This window comes from Lynx canadensis, chromosome F1, assembly GCF_007474595.2.
Source record: "Lynx canadensis isolate LIC74 chromosome F1, mLynCan4.pri.v2, whole genome shotgun sequence".
NCBI lineage: Eukaryota > Metazoa > Chordata > Mammalia > Carnivora > Felidae > Lynx > Lynx canadensis.
Genome location: NC_044319.2, coordinates 36,366,603 through 36,394,081, shown reverse-complemented (window position 1 = coordinate 36,394,081; position 27,479 = coordinate 36,366,603). Strand labels below are relative to the sequence as shown.

At 34.8% G+C, this 27,479-nt stretch overlaps 1 protein-coding gene across 2 annotated transcripts in view; it reads left to right on the top strand.

Moving 5' to 3' along the window:
- DENND1B (DENN domain containing 1B) overlaps positions 1 to 27,479 on the top strand; it is a 267,622-nt gene that overhangs the window by 216,541 nt on the left and 23,602 nt on the right. For both annotated transcript variants that reach the window (XM_030301760.1, XM_032591871.1), the window contains 5 exons: positions 8,374 to 8,464; positions 15,568 to 15,608; positions 16,547 to 16,615; positions 21,344 to 21,400; positions 22,224 to 22,331. In XM_030301760.1, coding sequence (XP_030157620.1) covers positions 8,374 to 8,464; positions 15,568 to 15,608; positions 16,547 to 16,615; positions 21,344 to 21,400; positions 22,224 to 22,331 — 366 coding nt within the window. The remainder of the gene's footprint in view (positions 1 to 8,373; positions 8,465 to 15,567; positions 15,609 to 16,546; positions 16,616 to 21,343; positions 21,401 to 22,223; positions 22,332 to 27,479) is intronic.

The following is a 27,479-nucleotide window of genomic DNA, read 5'->3' as shown; positions in this document are numbered from 1 at the left end:
TTGTGGCTGAAGCATGGGAGAAGAAGTGAAAATAAAAATACTCACAGCTCTTTTGAGATTTACTGTAAAGCGCAATGCAGAAATGGGCATGGCTAGAGAAGTAAATGGGGTCAAGAGGAGAAATAACATGTGTGTGGAGCCTGGTGGGATGATCTGGTAGATACAGAAAGCTATATTCAGGAAAACGGAAAAATTGTTAGTGGAGTTGGTCGTTGTGAGGAGCAGTTACTTCATGCACAACAGGACAGAAGGCACAGACGGGGAGAGGACGAGGCGAAGCGGCTGGGCACATGTGCTGCTTGGAGCTTGCAGAATTTCTCTCTTAATGGCTTCAGTTTGTTTGTTTGTTTGTTTGTTTTTCTTACATGTAATTAGGAAGCACGATCAGCTGAGAGGGAATGGGAGAAGTGGTTGGGTATTTAAGGAGGGAGAAAATACGAAGTCAGAGAGTGAATGGACTCGAGAAAAAACAGAATTGTCTGGCATCATTCAGAGCACGTTGGAAATGGCAGGTTATGACTTTAAAGTGAGAGTGGTCATCATGGTTGTCTGGGTTTTCTCTCAATACCCAGAGCTTCCTACAGACCTACTGATTACATGCGTGCTCCTGCACCAGGGCGTTATTTATGCCGGTGGCTCCCTTTTCCTGGGATCGTCTTCTCCCATAAACTATGTGGCCTACTTCCTCACCGCTTTGAAGTCTTGACTCACATGTCACCTTCATCATAATATCTGCCCTGACCACACTGTTTAAAATTGGAAGTTCCTTGCCCCAAACTCCCCAACCTTCCTTATGCAATTCTATCTTACTGTCCAACATTCATCACCTTCTAACACGCTACGTAATGTATTACCTTTTTTTATTTCATGCTTTCACTCCCCTTCTCCCCCACTAAATATTTAAGCATCACAAAAGATTTTTTTGTTATTGAATTATAATTGACATACAATATTAGTTGCAGATGTACAAGATAGAGATTCAGTATTTTTATATATTATGAAATGATAATGATAGGTCTAGTCCCCATCTGTCCCCATACAGAGTCATTACAATACTATTGACTATATTCTCTATGCTGTTCTTTACATCCTTGTGACTTATTTATTTGATTACTGGAAGTTTGTACTGAATCCCTTTACCTCTCACACCCATGCTCCCACCCCCTTTTCCTCTGGCAGCAAGCAGTTTGTTCTCTGTATCTGTGAGTCTGTGTCTGTTTTGTTTTGTTTTGTTCATCTGTTTTGCTTTTTTAGATTCCGCATCTAAGTGAAATCATACAGCACTTGTCTTTCTCTTATTTCACCTAGCACAATACCCTCTAGGTCTATCCATATCGCAACAAATAGCCATATTTCATACATTTTATGGCTGAGTAATATCCTGTTGTATATATACACACCACATCTTCTTTATCCATTCATCTATCATTGGACACCTAGGTCACTTTCATATCTTGGCTGTTGTCATAATGAATATAGGGGTACATACATCTTTTTGAATTAGTGTTTTCATTTTCTTTGAATAAATACCCAAAAATATTTCTTTCAGTAAATATCCAGAATTGCTGGACAGTGTGGTAGTTCTGTTGTTAATTTTTTTGAGGAACCTCCATACTGTTAGCGTCTGCACCAATTTATATTCCCACCCACAGAGCACAAGGGTTTCCTTTCATCCACATCCTCACTGACACTTCTTGTTTCTTGGTTTTTTTTTTTTTTTTTGATAATAGACATTTTGACAGTTTTGAAATACCTTGTTTTGATCTTCATTTCCCTGATGATTCATAATAATGAGCATCTTTTCAAATACCTATTGTCCATCTGTGTGTCTTCTTTGTAAAAATGTCTATTCCGGTCCTCTGCCCATTTTAAAAAACATTTTTTTTTTGTTATTGAGTTGTATGAGATCTTTATATAATTTGGGTATCAGTCTTTTATCTGTTAATATCATATGCTAATATCTTCTTAGGTTGTCTTTCAATTTGTTGATGGTTTCCTTCACTGTGCAAAAGATTCTTGGTTTGACACAGTCCTGTTTGTTGATTTTTGTTTTTATTGCCCTTGCCTGAGGAGACATACAGGTCTATCTCAAGAAACCAGAAAGTCTCAAATTAAACAATCTAAGTTTAAAGGAACTAGAAAAAAAAACAAAGTCCAAAGTTAGTAGAGGGAAGGAAATAATAAAGATCAGAGAGGAAATAAATGAAAATAAAGACTTTAAAAAAAAACATTAGAAAAGATCAATGAAACTAAGACCTGGTTCTTTGAAAAGATAAATGAAATACTAACCTTTAGTAGGCTCATCAAGAAAAAAAGAGAGCTGACGAGGGCTTGAATTTTTGTCTTTTTTTTTTTTTTCATTTCTGTATTTCAGGCATCTAGAAAAGTACCTGGCCTGTAGTAAACATTGAATTATATTGAATTAATGATTGAATTAATTAATGGTATTGAATGATACTGAATTAATTATATTGAATTGAATGATTAATTCTATGGTCTGGTGGTCATGAAGTTTGAGTTCATTTTGTTGCAAATTATTTAAAGCCTATCTGTTGATATATCCTGGAGGATACTGTTGTTGCATTAATGTTGTTTTAAATTATCAGTTCTAATAATAAATTGCACTGAATGGGTTTTTTATACTCTTCAAAGTGTTTTCCTGTTCATTATACCATGGTAGTGTAATTTAGTATTTTTACAGTTTTATTTACCTAATATTTGAAATGGAATAAAAATAACAGTTTATTTCTGTTTCCTCATGTGCTTAATTCTCTTGGTTTAGCTCTAAACTGACCCACCTTATTCCCATTTGTTGTCGCAGTTTGTGTTTATATATAGCTACTAACCAAATGCCTTGCATCTAGCAGGTGTCTATAGATATCTGTTGACTTAATTTATTGTAACACTTTAGTGTAGTTTTCACTAACCTGTCAAGGTTTACTGAGCATTTATAAGAAGAAATATTTAAATTAGACTACTTATTCTTTTTTAGCCCTAAAGCATTATATAGAAGAGAGATTTTAAAGATCCGCTAGAAATTAATGTATTTTTGAAGCATAATTTTTTACTGTATGTAAATGTTTTCTCCAAATTGCTAAAGATTTCTGACTCATTAAAAATGTATTTTTCTTGGGGCGCCTGGGTGGCGCAGTCGGTTGGGCGTCCGACTTCAGCCAGGTCACGATCTCGCGGTCCGTGGGTTCGAGCCCCGCGTCAGGCTCTGGGCTGATGGCTCAGAGCCTGGAGCCTGTTTCCGATTCTGTGTCTCCCTCTCTCTCTGACCCTCCCCCGTTCATGCTCTGTCTCTCTCTGTCCCAAAAATAAATAAAAACGTTGAAAAAAAAATTTAAAAAAAATGTATTTTTCTCTAGCTCTCAAGCCATTATTCTACTGGTTATCTTACATTTGTGCCCAAGAAGAGTTTCTAATATGAGATAAATTTTGAAATATGTTAATTTTTCCTCCAGGCTGAAAAAGGAACTGGGGAGTATAGATTTGTTTACTGGGATGCTCCAGTGCCTCTGTTGCCTTGCTTCAGTGACAAGACTGTCACGTTAGCACAAAAGACAGCACTTGACTCCCACTTCCCCAGCTTGGTAAAGAATTGCACCACCAACCCTCTGTCCCCAGAACAGTGGTTTTTTTTTTGAGCTCCTTTAAAGTCAAAATCTTTAAAAATCATATAAGAATATTAAAATGTAATTATTGTCATCCTCAGAGTGTTGATGGATTGATGGCAATTAAATATTTATGTAACATATGTCTAGACCACTAAAGGCATTTAGAACACTGACCGATTAATAGCATAACTTGTTTTGGATTTTTAGATTAAATGCCAGAAATGCACGGACTGGTGAAGAATTAAAGACCTGTGAAAAGCACACAATTTGTCTCATAGAGGAAAGATACATTGTCTACTGGCCATATATTTAAGTTTACTCTGTGAATCTGATCAGAACATATTCTTTATATATACATCAGATTCACAGACTATATATATAGTTATATATATATTTGTATATACAAACATATATATATATATATATATATATTTGTAAAGAAGCTTACCACTAAGTCTACTGTTTATATTTTGTTGCATTTTTTTTAACGTTTATTTATTTTTGAGACAGAGAGAGACAGAGCACGAACGGGGGAAGGGCAGAGAGAGAGGGAGACACAGAATCAGAAGCAGGCTCCAGGCTCTGAGCCATTAGCCCCCAGAGCCCGACGCGGGGCTCGAACTCACGGACTGCGAGATTGCGACCTGAGCTGAAGGCAGATGCTTAACCGACTGAGCCACCCAGGGGCCCCTATTTTGTTGCATTTTTAAAACCTTTATTTTATATTGAATTATATTTTAAAAATCAATGTGGTGAATGTCCATTTTCATTTAACAATATTATTCACTGAAGCCTACTTAAAACAATAGATAATTTCTTTAAATGGACTTGGATTTCATATTAAGATGGTTATTTGAAGGTCAGAACACTTTGAAAAAGCTTAGCAATTACAGTATCACAAAGAGTAGCAGGAAGTAGTTTTGCTACTTAAAACATTTATCTTATAACCTGTCACACTACTTTAAGATTGGGTCATAAGGGGACACCGGGTGGTTCAGTCAGTTAAGTGTCGGACTCTTGATTCGGCTCAGGTCATGATCTGAGTTGAGCCCCACATTGGGCTCTCTGCTGTCAGCATGGAACCTGCTTCGGATCCTTTCTGTCTCTCACTCTGCCCTTTCCCTGATCTCTCTCTCTCTCTCTCTCTCTCTCTCTCTCTCTCTCTCTCTCAAAAATAAACATTAAAGGGGCGCCTGGGTGGCGCAGTCGGTTAAGCGTCCGACTTCAGCCAGGTCACGATCTCGCGGTCCGTGAGTTCGAGCCCCGCGTCAGGCTCTGGGCTGATGGCTCAGAGCCTGGAGCCTGTTTCCAATTCTGTGTCTCCCTCTCTCTCTGCCCCTCCCCCGTTCATGCTCTGTCTCTCTCTGTCCCAAAAATAAATAAACGTTGGAAAAAAAAAATTAAAAAAAAAAAATAAATAAATAAATTAAAAAAAATAAACATTAAAAAAAAAAAGATTGTGTCCTAAGGACTAATAAAATTCTTGCAATTATTGATGATTTGGAGGGAATATTATTACTGATCTTGATAATTATGTATATCCTTATTTTAATAAATTTTATCTACTTATAATTTATAAGAAAATTGTGGAATCTGTGCTATGGAATTATGTCTATGATTTTTTTGAGATTTCCAATTATGTTATTTATGATTTGGTGTGATTATTTAGCATGTTTAGTTTCAGGTTTTAATTTTCACTTTTGGAATGAAAAACAAAATATTAAGATTTATGTAAAAAGCATCATCTTAATGCAAACTCTTAAATTCCTTTAAAAATCTACTTGCAACCTAATGTTGTTTTATCTGTGGCACTTTCATTGTTATTAACAGTGTTACTTGTCATTACTTGCAATTCCAAACCAATTCTTCCAAAACTAACAATTACAAAGATACGTGTTTACTATTATATGGGTAACTATTAGCCAAGCGACAGTTTACAGCACATTATAGAGTCATAACTTTCCAACAGATAATATTTTTAGTTCAAAATTGCTTCTCTGCAAAAGTAGCTAAAAATGCTCTTATCGTTTTTTACTTACTATGAAATCCTCCAAAGTTACTAGAACGGAGTGACCATGGACCCATCTACTTGAGAAAAAAGAAAAAAGGTGTTATTGGTTGTTGAATTAAAAATAGAAAAAGGAATTTAGAGAACTGTTGCCTTCAGCATTTTTCTCCATTAATACCACTTCTCAGCTTACTCCTCGGTGTCTGTATTTGGGTGTACATATATAGAATATATACGTACAAAATCCATCTTTTATTTTAAAAACAAACATTTTCATGAAAGATAAGTGTCTGTCACTGACAGGATTGTTTGCAGAGTCAGTGATAACACGTGGCATTTTACCAAGTGATTAATTTTTATTGGCTCGATTCACGAGTTCAGTAACACGAAGTAGTTACTCATGCTCGAAAATGCATAATCAGTAAATAGTTTGGGGATTTATCTCTTTTTAGATGTTGAACTGTTCCACTCAAACGAAAATGGATGGATTATTTCTGGTAAACATAAAAATGAAAACCTTTTAAAAAGTCTTGTAGTCTTAATCTTTTAAAGCAAATTAAGTCCCTTAAAAGGATGTCTTACTTTGTGCCATTCATCAGTAATGTATTACTTAAAATTTATCATTTTGCTTCACCTTACTTTTTTCACAACGATACTTAGTCCATCAAATTAGACCACTATAGTTTGATTTATAATGTTATGTTGAAAATCTGTGAAAGTCAAATTTTGCAAGCATTTTAAACTACTTTATTTTCAAATTAACCATTTATTATATGTAGCCGTACATTGTTACCACGTTTTATCTCAAGATAGAATGAAATGCATAATTCTATATGTTGTAATTAGTTACCTTTAAAATCGTGTAAATATAGGACTGTTCACAATGTTTCGGTATACTTCAGTCTTTCAGCAGACATTCATTTCAAACTATATGTTAAGCATTTGCCAGATATTAAAGATAACCACAGTGATCCTGTAAACTCGGAAATTAATAGTGATTGAAAGGTGATGGTGGTCGTGGGAAAAATGGATTTTAGTATTTAACATTTATTCTGTGCCTGCAGTCAGGGTACTTCGTATTGTTTCATTTAACCCTTACAAAACACTAGAAGATATTTATTATTATTCCCATTTTATAGAGGGGAAACAGAGACTCAGAGACAAGTTTCCCAAGATCATAAAGCTAGTAAGTGGCAGAGATGTGATGTAAGCCTTTCATTCTCCAAACTCCATGTTCATATTTGTTTATACTATCGGAAATTTTTTGAACGCCAAGCATAACGAGACTAAAAATGGGTAATCTGTGGTACCTAGCTCTCAAAATTTTCTAATTTTTATGAAAGCAATTTATACTAAAAAAAAAAAAAAGCTATGACTATATATCCTTTTAGGCTATGTCTATTTAAACCCATCTTGCCACCTCTTGGGTCAAAATTAATCTGTAATAATATAAAAGTAGTTAAACCACATTTTGAACTGGAAACTGTTGATTCATTTGTGTCTTAATTTTGGTCTGTAAGAGATTTCTGTTCCAAAGTCTTTTAACTGGTGTAACTTACTGCTATTAAATGGTTAAACCATTAAATGTTAAATTGCTGCCTGAGGAAAACTGTATTGCTCTGTAGAACTCAATTAGTTTTGTTCATTTAAATAGAAATCTGTAGGGGCGCCTGGGTGGCGCAGTCGGTTAAGCGTCCGACTTCAGCCAGGTCACGATCTCGCGGTCCGGGAGTTCGAGCCCCGCGTCAGGCTCTGGGCTGATGGCTCAGAGCCTGGAGCCTGTTTCCGATTCTGTGTCTCCCTCTCTCTCTGCCCCTCCCCCGTTCATGCTCTGTCTCTCTCTGTCCCAAAAATAAATAAACGTTGAAAAAAAAAATTTTAAAAACAAAAAAAAAAGAAAACTATTTTTTTTAAAACTAGAACAGAGTGTGAGAATTTTTTAAAAGTCAAGGTACTTTATTTTAATTTGACTAAATTTAAAATTTCCAGGATAGGGGCGCCTGGGTGGCGCAGTCGGTTAAGCGTCCGACTTCAGCCAGGTCACGATCTCGCGGTCCGGGAGTTCGAGCCCCGCGTCAGGCTCTGGGCTGATGGCTCAGAGCCTGGAGCCTGTTTCTGATTCTGTGTCTCCCTCTCTCTCTACCCCTCCCCCGTTCATGCTCTGTCTCTCTCTGTCCCAAAAATAAATAAACGTTGAAAAAAAAAAAATTTTAAATTTCCAGGATAAAAAAAAATTGTAGCCAGGATTAATTCCAGCATGAAAATGAACATTTTATATTAGTCTCCAAATCTTCAAGTCTACGCTTCAGACATCATTTAAATCTTTCTTATGGTTACCCATTGTCTCTTATGCAAGGGAGGCTTAAAGATACTTTACCTTCATTATGAATGGAGAAACCTCAAAACATTTGTAATATTTTTTTATAATCCAAGAAAGAGAAATTTCAGATGCCATAGATCAACAAAATAGAAAGTAACCAAATGCCAGTAAATAGTACATTCTTTTTCTTATTAATGAAGTAAGAGTCTGTACTGTACATTTTTTATTTAATAAATTAGCTGTTATTTATTGAGTGCCTGCTATTTCAATGTTTGAGAGTTTTCTTGTCATGTACATGTAGATGTGTGTATACATGTACATATATGTGCATATTTTATATTTATGAGTGTCTGATATGAATCTTTTGATATAAGTAAAAGTTTAAGAAAGTGAAAATTAACGTATTTGACACTTTTTAATTTCAGTTTATTGATGGTCGACTGGCAAAATTAAATGCAGGACGGGGTTTCTCTGATGTATTTGAAGAGGAAATCACTTCAGGTGGCTTTTGTGGAGGTAAAGACTAGTTTCAATATGATTATCCATTTTCTGAGTAGCGATTGCCTTGATTTTTGCTCCTGTATCTGATACAATCTACTTCATAAACAGTTGTATTTTCTTAAACATACAGTGTTTTAGATACATTTTTTTTTCATCTTATAAGAGCTGTGGTATTAACTTATTTTATTATTCAAGGTGTTAAGATGGTCTCATGAATTAGTAGTTGTTTTCTTGGATAATCTCCTAATAGTAATAGAACTAAATGTCACTGAAATGCAATTAGTTTATATCTTCCTTTAGTATTCTCCGCTAAAAAACCCACAGTGCTGGCTAATACTAAGTAAGAATTAAAGAACTGAGATTATAGTTGAAATATTAGATTGTAATATAATATAAAACAAAAGATTTGAATACCACAGCTGCTTTTACATTTTAAGTGAGTGTGTTGTTATAGAAGCCTTTACCTTTTTTTTGCTTTGCAGAACACTGCAGCATGAGGAAAAGACTTTTCAGTTTACCATCCCATGTGCTTACACTTGTCACTGTAAAAAGTGCTCACTAACAAATGGAAGGCGTCGTATTATTTTGTATGTGTGAAACATAAGTTAGGTGATATTGCATTTTTATTTAATATAATGAAAATTAATATAATTAGTTACACTATTTGATATGTAAGTATTCAAACAACGTTGTAATTTCTAGGCGGTTAATGACTTACAAACTGGTACTTTGTACGTGATTGCTCCAGTATATAGTCCTGACTCTGGCAGAGAATTTTGCTGGAGTCCTTGAAATGTCATATGCATTCATTCAGCCAGTATTTGTACTAAGTATTTACTATGTGCTAGGCACTGTTCTAGAGAACAGGGTGAACCAAACAAACAACAGTCTCTGGTGTGTTCATTTTCAGCTGGCATAATAGTAATTTTTTCTATTTATTTGTAGGTTTAATTTGGGAAGAAAATGTCTTTATGTGTGAATAAATAGTTGCTAGAATTGAGAAATAAAACATGAAAAGACGTAGTAATAAGTACTCATCTACACATTTGCCAAAATGTGATTTTATTCTCAAATAAGATTTATTTTTGCTCCATAAAAATATACAAAACATTGAGATAACTTGTTCGTGAAGAGAGGTCCAAATGAACTAAGCATATGGATCTTCCTCTGGTGTAAGTACAGCATTTCATTGAAAGCATTTAGCTTTGGGAAAAACTTAGTTTACTTGACTCAGCAAGTCAACCAAGTGTGGAATCATTCAGCTCCTTGCTTTCCTCAGCTCATGGGTAAAAATTTAGCTTCAATGGAACTTTTGTGTTAAAATAAGGCTTTTTTACTTTTCAACTCAGACAAGCAAAATATTGTCAGCTCATGGACAAATTGCTTGAGGCATCTATTCAGTATTTATATAACTGCTGTCTCATTATTTTTATGACCCGTGGGGCTAGTATCTTCTATGGAATTGAAGATGACATCTTGTGACAGTAATGGGTAGAACTATGATCGTTTTGTATAGTTAAATTCTGTAGTCTTAACCATTGGTCCAGATTCCTCTTTAATAGAATAGAATAGAAGGTAGATGGGTTTTCTGGTGTGAGAGGGGTTACTAACATTGTTCAATAAAGGTCTTATGGTTTAAAAAGAATGGAACATTGATCGCCAGCTGGCATCTGACTTGGAGACTGCTATATTTTCAGTACAATTTCATGCCAACCACTTTATTGTCCCTCCTTAAAATTAAAAAGGTTTTGAACACTTATTTTAGTTTGGTGGGAGGGTGGGCAATACTGATTCAAAAGGAAAGCGTAGTTCAACAAATATTAATTTCAATGTGTACAGCAAGAAAGTATATTAAAAATTGTGCCTAGCTATTAACTATTATTTTTAATTATTATATTTTAGGTTATTATTTTAGAGACACAGAGAGCTTATTCTTAGTATAAAATAAAGCACAATTTATTAGGACTTGAAATAAAAATGTGAATAATCTAATAAAAATTAGTAATGTTCTTATAAACGATGATATACATATGAAAGAACATTAGGCATTTGTCATGTAGACTGCATTTGTAAGAAATAAGATGTCTTTATCATGATATTGAACTATTTTTCAAAGAAGTAAATGGTTATAACTGCCGCTTCTCTCATAGTAATAATTATAATTGTTCCTACTTATTGAATATTAATATGTGACAGAATCTCTTACAAGAGCTCTACAAACTTGATCTCATTTAATCCTCACAGCACCTACGAAATAGTTTGATTACCTATCCCTGTTTTTATGAGGGCACTTATCTCAGTAATTTGCTCAAGGTCACACAGCTAGTAGTGCTAGAATCTGAACTCAACATGTATCTGTCTGGCTTCCAAGCTCTTGCTTTAATAACTATAATATATTGCTTTCTTATGATAAGAGATCTTCTTAATTAGAAGACATTCAGTAAACAAGAGTAGTAGTCAAGCCTTCTCTACTGTGATTGGATAAAAGTAAAATTCCTGTCTCTTGATTATCTGTTGAAGATTTTTGAAACATAAAGCCCTAAGAAAGATCACCGTAAGAGAAATCGACATTCATTAAAGCTGAAGAAAAAATTATGTTCCTTTAAGCAAAAATAGTTAGGGAATTTCAGAGAAGCATCTAATTTCTCCCCTGTGTCATCTAATTTCTGTGTCATTGCAACGGCTAGTTGCATGCTAGTATATGTGGTTGTGATAAAGTTAATATGAGCGTGGTGGAACCGTGTAATTATTGAATTACACATTCAATCTAGATTCACATTGAATCTAGAACTATGGTTAAAGACTGAAATGCATACAGGTTTCCAAAATCTGTTTGCTATCCTGTGAGTCCCTGTGGTCAGGACTGTGAAGAAATCCCTGTTACTCCCAAATGTTTTTCATGAGACCTTTGTAGAACATTCAACCTTAAGAGGAAAGTAATGTAAATATCAGGAAGTATGTAAAGGGAAGAGTATCCATGGAGGCTAAAAGGTAATTAAAAGGGACATAAGTAGAGCAGAGGATGCAGTAAACACAGATATTGGTCTATGAAAAAGTAGCTAAGGAATACTGAGTAGTTAAGAACATGGAGGTGGTTTTTTGTATTTTTTTTCATTTAAAATAAGACTAGTTTTTAAATCCCCTTCCAATTATTTAAACATAAAAAAATAGAAATATTTTCAGATTGATTTTATATAGAAGCATGTAGTTATTCTTCATTAGTAGCATTTGTCTCTTAATTACTTTCTGATATATTTCTGATCAGTCTTTTATTTATATAGTAGTATTTTTCTTTTCTTTTCTTTTCCTTTTCTTTCCTTTTTTTTATTTTTTTTTTATTTTTTTTTAAATTTTTTTTTTTCAACATTTATTTATTTTTGGGACAGAGAGAGACAGAGCATGAACGGGGGAGGAGCAGAGAGAGGGAGACACAGAATCGGAAACAGGCTCCAGGCTCTGAGCCATCAGCCCAGAGCCCGACGCGGGGCTCGAACTCACGGACCGCGAGATCGTGACCTGGCTGAAGTCGGACGCTTAACCGACTGCGCCACCCAGGCGCCCCTTTCCTTTTCTTTTCTTTCCTTTTCTTTTCTTTTTTTTTTTTTTTTTTTTTTTTTTTACTGCCTAAGGCATCAGAGGAATTTGAAGAGATGGTAGGTGATCTTCAGTTTTAGTGACATTTTCCAGGCTTCACTGAACAATTTAGGTCAATTTATATACTTTTTGAACAGTAACTACAAATTACTGGAATTCAAACAAATACATTTGAAGATGAAGTCTTTGCACAAGGGGGAAACAAAAATATTTTGTCCTTGAGTGTGAGAAAATCACTGGTATGATGAATGAGAACAATGTTAAGAATTTCCTCAATAACACTTATTATTTCCATAATCCATTTACTTTAATGGAAAGACTCAGAGAGTTTTCTGGCATTCACATTAATTTTTTTGAGAAGAAAAACAGCCTCAAAAACATTTTTAAAGAATAATGTGCCTGTCTCATAAATTTTGTAGAAATAGAAGCTTTCAATCTGAAAGACACTAAATTTAAAGAAACAAATATCATAATTTTTTTAATGTTTTATTTATTTATTTTTGGGAGAGAGGGCAACAGACACGCAAGAAAGGGTGGAGTAGAGAGAGAATCCAAAGCAGCCTCCAGGTTCTGAGAAGAGTCCAACATCAGGCTTGAACTCATGAGATCATGACGCGAGCTGAAGTCAGACACTTAAGTGAGCCACCCAGGTGCCCCTCTTTTTAAAAATTTTAAATAGGAATACCTAAATTGTACCACATGTTTCCCTACCATTTTAAGTAGTTTATTTGGGGACTTCCTGTTTTCCCCGTGCATATAATTCTGGATTATTATTGGTGATTCTGTCAACTGTTTCTTCTCAAAGTATCAGCTTTGAGCAGCCCCTTTTCCTTTCTAGTGTAATTACTTTGAACTGATACAGAAGAAATCTCTATATATCTTAAGTTTTATCATATTTTATTTAGCAGTCTAAGAGATAGAATTTCTGGGCTGAAGGACTATTTAACCAGGAATTCAAATACCCGGATTCTTAATATTCCTCAGTTGCTATCTTTGTGACCTAGGGCCACTTCAGAACCTTCAGTTTCCTCATTTGGCGAGTTATTGCAATAAAACTTGTATGTGTGGTGTGTCTGTGATATGCTAGGTACTATACTAAGTAACATTGTAGCAACCAGGTTAAGGACTGGTCCCAAATAGCATAGTTTACAAAGATACAGTGGACTTGAGTCCCCTGATCTATTGGACTCCTCATTGAACTGTGCTTGGAATGTGCTGCTTAAGACACTACCTGCTTTGCCTATTTTAGAGTACAAAAACACAGCTCAAATAAGGTAATGTACGTAAAAACATTTAGTGGCCTGTGAAGAGCTGAATATGAGCTATTTTTATTCCTCACAACTCTAAATAAGCTACTCTTCTCTAACTGTGCTGAAGTTTTCTGCTAGCTATTTTCTTTGTAGTTTGGAGCCTTTAAAAAATTGTTTTCTGGATGACAAGTATTCCAAAATGCTAAATAGTTATCACATAGAAGTTAGTGTTTCTCTTTCCACTTTCTTAAATTCATTTTGGGAAGAGAATGAAAATAAAACTCTTCCCAGTATACTATAAGTGATAACCAGCCCTTAAATGTGTGATTTCTACCCAACCATCTATAGTAGAGAAATTAAAAATATATGAACTGATGAGAACTTTGAATAGGTAAGCGTATATGAACAATCTGGATATAGTTATATTGTTTACTTTTTTGGTTAATAAAATCTCCTTAGAAATAAATACAATACAAATACAATAACTTGAATTTTTGTCATTTTGCAAGTGAAATATGATTTCAAAAAAATTGTTCAGGCCAAATACCACCTGGAACTCATAGGTTTTGAACAGTGCACATTTCACTTACACAGGCTATTTTAAGTAGACACTTTTTGCTATAATCATTTCACAAAATTAGAAAAAAATATTATTTTGCCATATATTTTCTTCCAGTTAAGTGCCGTGCTGAGTCGTAAGCGATGTTTTTAGCAATTGGGGGTTGTTTCTTGATTTTTTTTTTTAAAGTAGAGAAAGATTTTAATTACAGGAGTAATTTTAGAGCTGAACACATTTTGCCTGATGTTGGTTAGGAGTGCAAAGAGAACAGCTGGAAATAAATTCTTGGGCTGGAATCATTCTGCCTCTGTTTTATGACAGCAAGGTAATGAATTTTTTAAAAGGACACAACTATACATAAGTGGAGAACATGTATGGTGACAGATTTAACTAGATTAATTGTGGTGATCATTTCCCAATGTATCGAATCATTATGCTCTATATCTGAAGCTGATATAATGTTATATCTAAGTTATACCTCCATTAAAAAAAGAAGAGACCTTAATCTGTTTTAGGGATTCTTTGTACCAGATAGTCTTTGAATAGCCATGTTTTTTAAGCATTTAAATGAAGAAGGTACATGAAATCTAAGTCAGTTGATATAAAACATTACTTGAGATCGTGTTCTTTTTTTTGCCTTGTAATACCATTTTATTGATTAAATTACCATACTTGGAACCAAATATATGATGACTAGGTTTTTAGAACTGGTTTTAAGGAGTCCACCTGTGATGAGCACCAAGTGTTGTACAGAAGTGTTGAATCACTATATTGTACACCTGAAACTACTATTATGCTGTATGTTAACTAACTGGAATTTGAATAAAAATTTTAAAAAAAAGAATTGGTCAGCATTTGGACTTTCTAATAACCACAATGCCCTGTAGACTAAAACCTTCGTTTGTTTTATATTTCCTTGGGTACTATATTTTCAACCTTGGATTTGCAACTACAGAGTATCTACAGAACTATGACTGTAGTTTAATTGCATTAAAGTAAAATTTGCTATCAATTAATGTTGATATTTAAAAACTGTAGAATATTTTGTCTTCAAGGTTCTTTGCATTTTTTAAAACAATGTTTATTTATTTATTCTGAGAGACAAAGAGAGGGAGAAAGATTAAGAATCCCAAGCAGGCTCTGTGCTGTCAGCACAGAGCTCAACATGGGGCTTGAACTCCTGAACCATGAGATCATGACCTGAGCTGAAACCAAGAGTTGGATGCTTAACCAACTGAGCCACCCAGTCGCCCCTGGTTTTTTGCATTTTTTAATCCCTTTTTAGTTTTTTTCTTTCTCTGTGCACTTGCAATATTATTTTTAAGTGAACCTAATTGCATAAAAGAGGCAAACTTTTTAAAGACAACATAGACATAAAACACAAAATATGGTATAAAAGACATAGGAACCTTGGATTTTAAAAGAGACAGCATATTTTTCCTCTCTGAATACAATATTAAAACAAAAGAAGATAGAGTGTTTTGACATATTACCTTCATATGTGACTAAAGAAAACCGTGTCTATTCTTGGAAATGCTAATTACCGTGTTTCTAAGAATTAGAGCAGTTTATTCTACAATACTATTGCCTTTTTCACAACATTGCAGATAAACAAAATTTGTTAAAATCCTGGAAGTATTAGTTCTTGATGAATTTTAGTTGATGGATATATTTTTGATCAAATAGTCCTGACATCTTATTTTTATATATTCCAGGGAACCCGAGGTCGTATCAACAGTGGGTGCATACAGTCAAGGTAATGATAACCCTTCACCACTTCTTCCTCCTTCACTCAAAATATATGGAGAAATGTTCACTAAAAGGATGCTGCTTATACTTATGCTATTTATTAGCAATATTTAAAATGTTTGTATATTTTGTCACATTTTAAATATTTTTATTTTATGCTATTATAGTTTGATATTCATAATTTTAAAATGGAAAGCTTTTGTTCAGAGATAAATGGCTTGTTTTGAAAATCAAGATGTTTTTGTCACCTTATATCCTAGAACAAAGGAATTAGAAGGAGAAATAGGATTTGAGAGGAATTTTATCATTTCTGGTAATGTGTTTTGTTAATACGATTTTATTAAATGTAAAACTCACCTCCAGAGATTTAGACTGTATCGCCCAACCTTAAAACAGTTGATAAACAGTTTGAGTGTATTTCTTTTTTTTTTTTAATGTTTATTTATTCTTGATGGAGAGAGACAGATAGACAGACAGACAGAATCTGAATCAGGCTCCAGGCTCCGAGCTGTCAGCACAAAGCCTGATGTGCTCGAACTCATGAACCGCGAGATCATGACCTGAACCAAAGTTGGATGCTTAACAGACTGAGCCACCCCGGTGCCCAGATTATATTTCTTTCTTATCAAGTTTTAACTACATACCTATGATGGGTCCTATTGCTCTAGTCTGCCTAAACTGCAAAGATGAAATGATTTTTAAATCATGTATTATACCAACTAAAGGAACGGAGTAGAGGGTTTACATTTTATCTGAAATGACCATACATAGTATATGAAAGCTTGAAAAGACTAAATCTGAAGTAACTTCTATAGGTCTTTGTTTAATTTGTAAGTAAACCTCTTTTTCTGTGCTATTAATAATGCTTTGTTTTCAGGTTAATCTGGTTTTAAAAATTTTGGAAATACGTCTTTTTGGTTTGTTTGTTTGTTTGTTTGTTTGCAGAGAGGAGGTGCACTGTTTAACACAGCAATGACCAAAGCAACTCCAGCTGTACGGACAGCATATAAATTTGTAAGTTTTCTTATTGATAAAATTTTACATTTTCCTAGCTAACAAACATGTAAATCTAGAATACCTCCCATTTTTTTCTTTCTTTAAAAAAAATGTTTTTTTTAATGTTTATTTGATTTTGAGAGAGAGAGAGAGACAGAGCAGGAGTGGGGGCAGGAGGAGGGCAGAGATATTGGGAGACACAGAATCCAAAGCAGGTTCCAGGCTCTGAGCAGTCAGCCCAGAGCCTGATGCAGGGCTCAAACCCACAAACTGTGAAATCATGACCTGAGCCGAAGTCAGACACTTAACCAACTGAGCCACTGAGGGACCCCCCATTTTTTCTCTAAAAAAAACTTTTTAAAAAATTTGTGGAGTTAATATTGATCAAAGTGAATTCAGTTATTGAAATTATTATGTAGAAAGGATATTCCTTTCATGTAATTTAAAACCAATTCTTCATTTTATTTCAAAGCAATCAGGAAAATTGTGCACTCAAATTGCAACAGTCCCTTATGAAGTGCCATTTTTAGAGATTTGACTTTTTAATTTATTGACATATTTTAAATTCTCATTGTATACTGAGGTTCAAATAGGAAAAAAAAACAGAAAATTAGGGTAAGTTCTTTTCCCTCAAAGATGCTTGACTCTCCATAATTAAAATTCTTCAGTGATTCTCCATGGCTTATAATAAAATAAAAACAGCTGTTCAATAGCAATAACAATAAACAATTAATAAAATTAAAATCTCTTTAATATGTTAACTAATACCCTCAAGACCTAACCCCTTTTGTGTCCTGTTTCAATTCACCCCAATTCCACGAGCTTACCCTCTCTCTCCAGATCCTGAGTGCTCCTCATGAATGCAAGATTTTCTCTTCTGCCTCTGTTCTTACACAATCCATTTCCACTACTTGGGACATTTATTTCTGGGTTTTGTCCACCGAGTAAACACTAATTCATCCTATAAGACTTAGTTTAGGCATTAGTTGTTTCCCTGAGAAAACATTTTCCAACCCCACATTCACAGGGTTTATATACCTCCCAGGTCCTCATAAGACCTTCAGACATACCTGTGTTTCAGCACAGGTTTTCCTGTGGGCATCTTCATCTCTAATATTAGACTAGAGCTACTTGAGGTAGGAGCTAGTAGATTGGTATTCAATGAAGTAATTTTTTAAATGCCACAGGTCATGTATATTTCATATTTCTAAAAAATATTCAGGGCAGTAGTTTTGATTTTATAAGAATTTATCTTCAAATGCTTTCTCAGTAAAGGAAATGATACGATTGAATTAGTAATGGAATAATGTATTTTAATAAGCATAGAACTTATATTCTTGCTGTGGTGTACAATTATGACAAATATGTGTAGCCACCATTATTGTTTAAAAAAAGTCAATTTCAAAGATTACATTTTATAGTAGCACAGCTAATCTACAGAGTTGATTCAAAAATATGGTGCCAAAATTCTGAACTATTTGAAGACTTATCATAAAAATAAAAGTACGAAGGTTTCATCATTTTGCCTTGGAAACATCAGCCTCTGCCTTTTGGTTGATTGTTTCATGGCTTTTCTGGAAAACCTCTCTGTGTATATCACTCTATTTCACTATAATACTGGTGGTTTGATTTATATACAGTTTTGAAGAGATTTTAATTTTTACAATGAAGTAGCACTTGGCTGCCATGTGAAACATCAGACTAGCCTTGTTTTTCACATTCATTTAAGATTCTAAAAAAGGTTTCCCAGTCAAGTGCCCTTCATTTAATTCCTTGAGCAAACACTTGAAGTTTTTCCTCAGGCTCAGAGAAAATGTATTGTATTATTTTGCTAAGTATGTGTTTCTCTCCCTAATTTCACTCATATTTTCCCACAAAAACCCAGAAATAAAGCAAACATATTTAAAACTTCATTCATTATTCATATTTCTATCTTTCTAATGAGTATTTTATTTTTTTGCTGAGAACGCTCTTCTGCAGAAGAGTCAAATGTTTCCAGATTAAAAATTGTGCTCTCTGAAAGATTATTCCCTAAATTGATTTCAGGCAATTTAAGGTCTTCAGAATATACCTAATCACTTTCCTTTATTTATCTTATGATCTTGTGATCATGTTGTACATGAATCAAGAAGTCAAAGAGATTTGGGACAAGAAAGTCAATTTGTGACTTTCATAGTTGTATCTAAAACTCATCTTTCCAGGCTGCTCATATTCTGAAATATGAACTCTTGAAATTCCTCCTTTGACCACAAATTACTATGAACAAAACTCCCAGTCTCTCTTGTGTGGGTTTAACAGAATTTATTTACTTGTGTTTCTATAGATAGTAAAGTTTTAAAAAAAGAACCATGTTTTAAACTTTCATTCATTCAGTAAATTGTTTGAGTACCTCCCATGAAGAAGGCCTTATGCTGGTTATCTGAGTTAGAGCAGTGAGTGTGGCAGGTACTGGGAGGGGGAGAGGTACTGTCCCTGCTAATTTCATGTTTGTATCACCGTTACTTTGCTCTGTACTTTGCATGTACTACAAAGGAGCTGAATATGTTTTGTTGAAGGAGATAATGACTTTGTCCTATACTTAGAACAGTTTTTCTGTACTTGAAACATTTTTTTCTATGCGTTTTATACTTCTATTTTTCTGTGCTTAGAGGGGCCATAAAGAAAACTAGAATTAACAGATACACTTTCTTAGAAATCTAAAAAATAACAGTAAAGTGAATACATAATTGATTTGGCTAAAAGCGTTTCTGAGTCAACTTTCTTGTTAGGTTTTTGTATTTTAAATTATTAGCCAAAGCCATTTGCTGGGTGCTTCTCTGTAAAGAATACTTGTTTATTGGTAAGTTTCAACTTGGTAGATTGAAAAGGATAGAGCCTGTACCCCATCTTCCAGATCATCTGAAAGAGGTCAGTGGAGGAGGGTAGGACAAGAGATGCATAAGGGAATCAGTCCATGAATTACAGAACCATGACTGACACTAGATTCAACTCTGTATACTGAAGAGCTTCTGAAAAGATTAGTGTGAATCAAGTGGATTTTGAAAGGTTAGAGAATATTTAGGTAAATTAGAATATGACAAAATGTGAGCAAATATGGATAAAAATTCTAGAAGATAGAGACAGGCACATTTTCTTGGTAATTTTTCATTTTTACCTAATGAGAATGTAGGGATTAATACAGGACCCTTTAAATAGATTCAGAGGCTTTAACAATAAAACAATGTGAAAATGCTTTATTAATTCCAAAGAACCATGGGAGTATAATTTAGTGTTATTTGGCATTTTAGGTCATCTTTTACTATGTGTAGCATGTTTTGATTTTGCCTCATATACAATGAAGAAATAATTGTTTAGTTGAGTTCAAGACATCTCTTTTTTTTTTTTAATTTTTTTTTCAATGTTTATTTATTTTTGGGACAGAGAGAGACAGAGCATGAACGGGGGAGGGGCAGAGAGAGAGGGAGACACAGAATCGGAAACAGGCTCTAGGCTCTGAGCCATCAGCCCAGAGCGTGACGCGGGGCTCGAACTCACGGACCGCGAGATCGTGACCTGGCTGAAGTCGGACGCTTAACCGACTGCGCCACCCAGGCGCCCCTCAAGACATTTCTTGAGCAGTTACTATATGCCAAATATTATATTAGGTACTACAGATATTATCCGGAAAGAAATGAGAGCCTTCCCCTAAATGAACTTGGGAAGACATGTATTCACTCTTCCTAGAAGTAATTCAGGAAGCAGGATGATTTGGTAGGAGCAAGAATATTGGAATTGGAAAGTCTTTAGTCTGTATGACCTCAGTTTCCATGTCTGTAGAAAGAGACTTGTAATGCCTTTTCTTGCGTGAGGCTTAGATTCAGTAGATATATTTTAAAAACTTTAGTTCTTCCTTCTCCTTTCTGATGGGGAGAAGTTGGACTCAGGAATTAAATAGACCCAGATCTGGAATGAGGCTATGCAGACCGATCTCTGAGTCACTTTCCTTATCTGTAAAAATGTCATAATAATTGTCCTAACTTCATAGATTTGTAATGATTAAATGAGCACCCAGCACATGATCAAATACTGAGCAAACACAACATAATGTGAATTTCCTTTCTTTTCGTCCGTGGCCACTCTGGGAATTTCCAATGGAACAAAGGCCAAGGCCAGTTGTCTTTAGTTAAATTATATCCCACAGGAATCACATCAGGACCTGAGACGCTCAAATAGTGGAGCCAGATTCCCTATGGAACATGAAGATAGCATCTTTTGTTAAGTGGCTTTTAATTTATGCCGGAAAAACTGTACATGAAATAGCCATAACTTTAAAATATCTGAGCTAATAAAAACGTGTGTCTGCCTGTAAAAGCACTTCAGTAAAGCTTTGTAAAGTTGCCCGTTTCTTTAAAGTCCAAACATTTGCCCAAATAACCTGCTGCTGTGCTTTCTCCTTTCACCACCAGTTAATCACAATTGCAAATTAAGACTGGGCTGTGTTTTCTATAGCTTAGGAGGCAAAATAGGCTAAATGTTAGCCTTTGTATGGTACTAGTATGCAAATAGAGACTAATCGCGTTTTCACTAATTTAGATATAATAGTAAGTGGTGTGGTTTCGCTGAAGAATTAAGAGTTTTAGATTATAATTTGTTCTTTTTCTAAATAATATGAAGTTAGCAAGTTTCATGGAGTGTGATCTCATCTACTAACTCTTTAAGTGGTAATAGAACCATGCTGAGCCAGACACTTGCGTTACCTTTTTCTAGGCAAAAAATCATGCAAAGCAGGGAATAAAGGAAGTGAAGAGTAAGCTAAAACATAAGGTACGTCATATTCTTTTCATTCTTCCTTGATTCTTGCATTAGTTTGAAGCTCATACTTTACAAATCACATGAGATTTATGTTTTTAATGATGTTTGAAATATGCTTAGCCCTTTGTTCAAGAATGTATTTTTCATAACAAGCCCTCTGGCAACTATCTGCCATTCTGTATGCATCCACTGAATAATCTCTTTATTGTTTGCATATTTTATCACAGAACAACGGAGATCTTCAAAGATGCTTTAACAGGATGTATGTTTTCATAAAGTTGATTGCCTTGATATCACAATTGAAATTCTTGCTTCAAGCTGAGAATTTCTTTAAAAAGATGATCTTTGGTGCAGAATCAAGCCAGGAATGCCATCATTTGGCTTTATAGGAACTTTCTAACTGTAGCTACTTTAATTTGAAGCATGTTCTTAATTTATAAAAGATTGTGTTTGAAGATATGTATTTGAATCTATGAATATTGCATGTATATGAATATTTATGTGTATGTATATGTGTTTTCAATTTGATTACATATTATATCTTTACAGATTTTGTCAGTTGTTTTGAATATCTACCTTTGAAGAACAAATACTACTTGAAACTTCCATTTTTGTGATGGAGAGTAAATAATAGCTTTTATTCATGTTATTCAAAAGAGATTAATTTAGAAATCATTAATGCATAATATATAAAAGTGCATTTTCTTCTGAAATAGAGTTTTTAAACTTACATTTGAAGCATTATTTTGGTATTTGCATCTATATCGGATAGTTTGTCTAAAAGTAATAAAAGGAGCATTTTAAAATAATTCCTTGTATATTTCTTCATGTGTAGGAAAATGAAGAAGATTATGGGACCTGTTCTGGTTCTGTACAATATACACCAGTTTACACATTACACAATGAAAAGGGAGGAAATCTAGAAAAGCGTAAGCTTGCCCAGGTAAGGTTATTTACCCTTATGTCTCCAAATTCTAAAAGTATGTAATTCTGATTCATTCTTTAAGAACGATTTTGGACCCATTAATTTTTTTTTTATCATATGATATGAAAACCTGCATTTACAGTCAAGATGAGTAGGTGGCATCTGGGCAGGCTGCAAGAGTGTTAGGAATCAGTTGTTCCAGATACCAGTCTCTACCTACTTTATTATGTTCTCGTAGAGCTCTCCAGTAAGGGGACAGAGGCAAGCATGTGATTGTCTTAGAAGTGTGAACAGTTTGATGAGGAGGAGGAAATCACAGATTCCTACTAAAGAAGTAAAATGAAACTCATACATGGGGATTTTACCATTAAAATAATCTATATAAATTAGAACATAAAGTAATGTGTCTGGTTTTTCTAAAGTCAGATAATTTGTTTGCTATAAATATTTAAAGCTTCTGCTTATATGCTGATATTATGTACAGTACAGTCCTGAAGAGGGAAAGTGTTCAGAATTAAAGCTATGCGTGTCTCTGATTTTGCCTCATAAGTATGTTTCTGAAGGTTTAAATGATACAAAATTTGTATACACCAAATCATATTTTAAGTGGCCTTAGAAAACTAGCTTTTAAAAAGAATCCTCAACTGGATTATAGTTCATTTATTCCGGTCACTGAAGTTTACAGACAAGAGAGCTGATAGCCAGAATGGTCACGTCACTTACCCTAAGACTCATAACAAGTTAGTGGCAGAGTGCGATGAGAACCCATCTTCAGTAGTCACTTAGCTTTCCTGGATCTGCGGACGCTGCAGGAGTAGAGATGGCCTTAAAGTGCTTCTACGTGTCATTAGGGATGGAGAAACAGTCAGTGAAGCTGTGTGGAAACTTTCGCCTTTGTAAAGAAAACTTATCCGTCTGATCATTCAGCACCTACTGTGTACCAGTCACTATTCTAGGTGTTCTAGGAGAAACAAAACACATCTCTGCCTTTGTGGGTCCTTTTTTATACCATTCTAAGTGCCTTCTCTATGCTGTATCCATTTATAAGCTTATGTTTTTATATATCAGTATTGCTTAATTACAGCGTATTGATAGTAAATGCTGATCATATGACTTAAAATAAGCCCTTCAATGAAGTAATAATTCCACAAGCATGGAGACCTTCTCTGGCTACTACTGTTAACTGGAAAACATGTATTGACCCGTAAACTAATGATAGATTTGCAATCAGTAGCTCTATTTTTCTTCCATCACTAGTATGTTCAATCCCTATTGGTTCTCAAGCTTCAGCATCTTAAAAACTTCTGCAAAATGTTTATTGCCTTAACATTGGAGCATTTAGCTTATATTTACTATGGTGGATAGATTTTTGTGTGAAAACCAGTGGGATCTTTGTTACTTATAGGATGCTTTACGATAGAAAGAAAACACTTGAATTAGAGAAACGTCTGTCCTAAATGTTAGTTTTAAGTTAGGAAAACTATCTGTAGCTCCTCATTAAAAATTTTAAATCTTCCTTTCTTTAACATGGCAGCATATTTCTATGATAATTAAATTATAAAATATATTACATATGTATGGTTTTCTGTGTTTTCTGTTAATTCCTAGACAGACAATTTCTGATAGAGAAAACTGTATTAAGGAAGCCTTACAGGATAATAGGTTACATTCATCGCATACTTATCCTGAATTGTCATAGCCATCATTTATTATAAAATCATTAACTCAACTATCTGTATTCATCAATAAGCATTTTGTGGTTTTCAGGTGAATATGCTAAATGATGACTCTAACAGGAATTAAGAGAAGTAGGGCTTATTGTTTTAAGAATTATAATACACTTTTCTTACTTGGTTAACAGAAATTTGTTAAACCAAAATGTTTAGATGGATTATGCAGGTGCTGCTAATGTCTGAATAACAATCTTTACTTTTCAAGTGGTCTGAGTTTTAGTCAGTGTGTATTCTCCATATATATGCATGTGTTCCTTTATATAAATAGGTGTATATATCCGTGTATATATATTTTAGCAGCCGAATTTATTAAGAGTCCATACTCCCAATCATTTGTACCCAGTAATACTTATCATAATTTAATGTTTTGTCTTTGCTTGTATCCAGGTATAGGAATGTATGTAGCCCTCTGGTAGGACTGGAGCTAGAAAATGGAAAAATCAAGGAAGAATATCAGCCCTCCCTACCCTTTACCTCCTAACCTGCTTCTCTCTATCTCTCCCTGGCTTGTTCTCCTCTCTGCATAGCTGTTCTTTGTGCATTCTGTAAATTGTCTTTCTCAGCTCCTCCATGAGCCTGACATTGAGCTTGCAAGGCCCTTGGTTCAAACAGCTGCTAGGAATGGGCCACAATGCCCACAGCCAATTCCTTTTGGAAGACTGTCAACAGCCCTCTTGGATCCAGCATTAATCCTTGGTTCAGTAACCTTTTGTCGGAAAAGCAAGGAGAATACCATGTTACCAAGGACAGTGGCGAGTAGTAGGGGCAAACAGGAAAAGCAGTTCTCAGAGAAGGGTTTTAAGGACTGTGACAAAATCTCAGAAGAGTTTTCCTATCTCTAGTTGCCGTGTCATCATTTGCCCAAGAGTCCTCTTTGCAAAAAAAGAAATAAAATCTATACTTTTAAGTATCTAGAGGCTGGATCTTTGTATCATAAACCTGCAGCTTAGTAAGTTTAAGGTCAGCCTATGCTAGTGGGTTGCTGTTGCCTCAGCTCTCACATGAGAGCCGAGCTACTTACACAAATGAAAAGACTACAGAGAAAATGAGCTTAGAATAATACATTGTTTGCATTTGGGGCAAGGAAGTCAGTAGGGACCAGGCATAGTCTACCGCCTTTTCTTTGTGGTCTGATACCACAGAAGGTTCCTTAGTTTACTTTTCAGTAGTAATCCAGTCTCATTGATTTAATAGAAGATATGATCTAGTATATTGTGCAAGAGATAGAAGCTGATACTACAACCATGAAGATACTGTTTTATGATGATTTCCAAATCAGTAAGTAGTCTTAACTCCTGTCTCTCCAAGCACAGTAATATTAGGATCTGAGCACATTGAGATTTTCAATTAAATACGTAAGCATTTCTAAGAATAGTCAAATATGGTTAAAGGCAGAATCTAGGTATCAATCAATACATCAGAGACATTATGTTTATTTATGTTCTACTTATTTCCAAAAATAAATGGACATTTTACCAAGAATCCTAAAAGATTAAAATTGTTTAACTTATTTTAAATTTTTTTTAATGTTTATTTTTGAGAGAGAGTCTGATCGAGAGTGGGGAAGGGACAGAGAGAGAGAGGGAGACACAGAATCTGAAGCAGGCTCCAGGCTCCCAGCTGTCAGCACAAAGCCCAATGTGGGGCTCGAACTCACAGACCAGACTGTGAGATCATGACCTGAGCCAAAGTCGGATGCTGGACCGACTGAGCCACCCAGGTGCCCCTAAAATATATTTAATTTAGGTAAGACTCGAGGCAGAGAGAAAGTTAGTGCAGTAAGAAGCTAAGTCCCATTCCCTTGCTTAGCAGCCAAAATGAAGAGACAAACACACCTACCATGATTCATAATGTACAAGGATTAAAAAAAAAAATTGTTCAGGAGGTATGCAGCCGTTCCAGGAAATGGGACTAGATACTGCAGGTCCACAGATGAAGTCAGTGTCCCAAGAGCTCGCATCCAGTGGATGTACCCAGGAGAGGTACGTAGGGACAGAAATCTAGTTTTCTTTCTTTGTTCTCTTCTGTCCAGTGTCTATCATTTGTAATACTCAGGCTTAGTAATACCTCTCTCAAAGACAGCTTGGTTTCCTAAGAAAATATTTTTAAAAATAAAGGCTACGAGTAGAAATAAACTTAGAATGCACTTTTTTTCTTCTTTCTCTCAGGCTCACTGAGCTAGAAGAGTAGCGTCCCTTTCTCATGTTGGAAGTGGCCTCTCACTGAAGAACCGGTGTCTCTGGGCCCCATCTTACCTTTGATTATTCAAATTACCATCCTCTCTTAAAAGACTTGCCATGTGGTGAATTCAGTTACCTACAGAAATGTGATTCAGTAGGACTTCTGGGGTTTGGTGATCTAGATAGCTCTGAGGTCCTTCCTACTGTTTTCCAAACTTCAGTTTTTAGAGTTGAGTAACACCAAAGCACACTAGAGCAGACTTGGAAAACATGAGGAAGAGACAGATCCTTGATGAACAGTGAGGCCATCTGCATGTTTGTGTGAATGATGTGATTACTTTAAAACTCCCAACAATCCAAGCACACTGGGAACTGTTAACCCCATTTTTCAGATTTAGTAACAGCAAAGGGATCAAGACGTGGCCAAAGTTCTACCAGGTAATAAAGAGCAGAGTAGGGATTGAAAAGCAGACAGACTGATTCTGGAATTTAAGTACCTAACCACTACAGGCCTGCCTTTGTGTTGGGTGGAATGTTTGTGGAGGAGGGGCCCTTAGAGACAAAGGTATGGTGTTGAGAGCCAGAGAGACTTGACTTTGAAACAACTACTAGCATTTAGCTTTGAGCAAAACACAGTGTCCCTAAGCCTTACTTTCTACATTTGTGCAATAGTAATAACGATACATGTCATTTTGCTAGAATGCTATAGGCATTATTATAGATAATATATATAAAATACCTGCCACATAACAGGCACTTAATAATTGGCCTCTACCCATTCATGTATATACATATATCTTGAACATCAGGTCTCTTACCGCAATGGCACTGACTTTCTTCTCTCTTGGTAGTAACTGTCCAAAGTCACTAACAATCCTCTAGTTCACTAAAGTAGTGGGGACCCTAAATTTGTCTGTCTTCATTCTAAGTAGGGATAACTTCAGATCCTGGTTTATGATTTGAGAAGAAATATACAGCTTATTTTATTGAGAAATCTCTTGATTTCTAAGTTTATAAGACCTCAAGTATCTCATTTTCTTGTCAGTAAAATTATCAAAATAAAGAATGTGAGCTTTATTTATCCTATTCCTTATCTTTTTGAGAAGTTGATCTCAGCTATGTAAAGAACTTTACATTTCCAGTTTCCAGCTGGACGTGTATAAATGACACACTTTATTTTCATCTGTTTTTCAAAAGATGAAAATGAGATTATGGTCATTTAAATTCAAGAATGTATTTAAATAAGTGAAAAA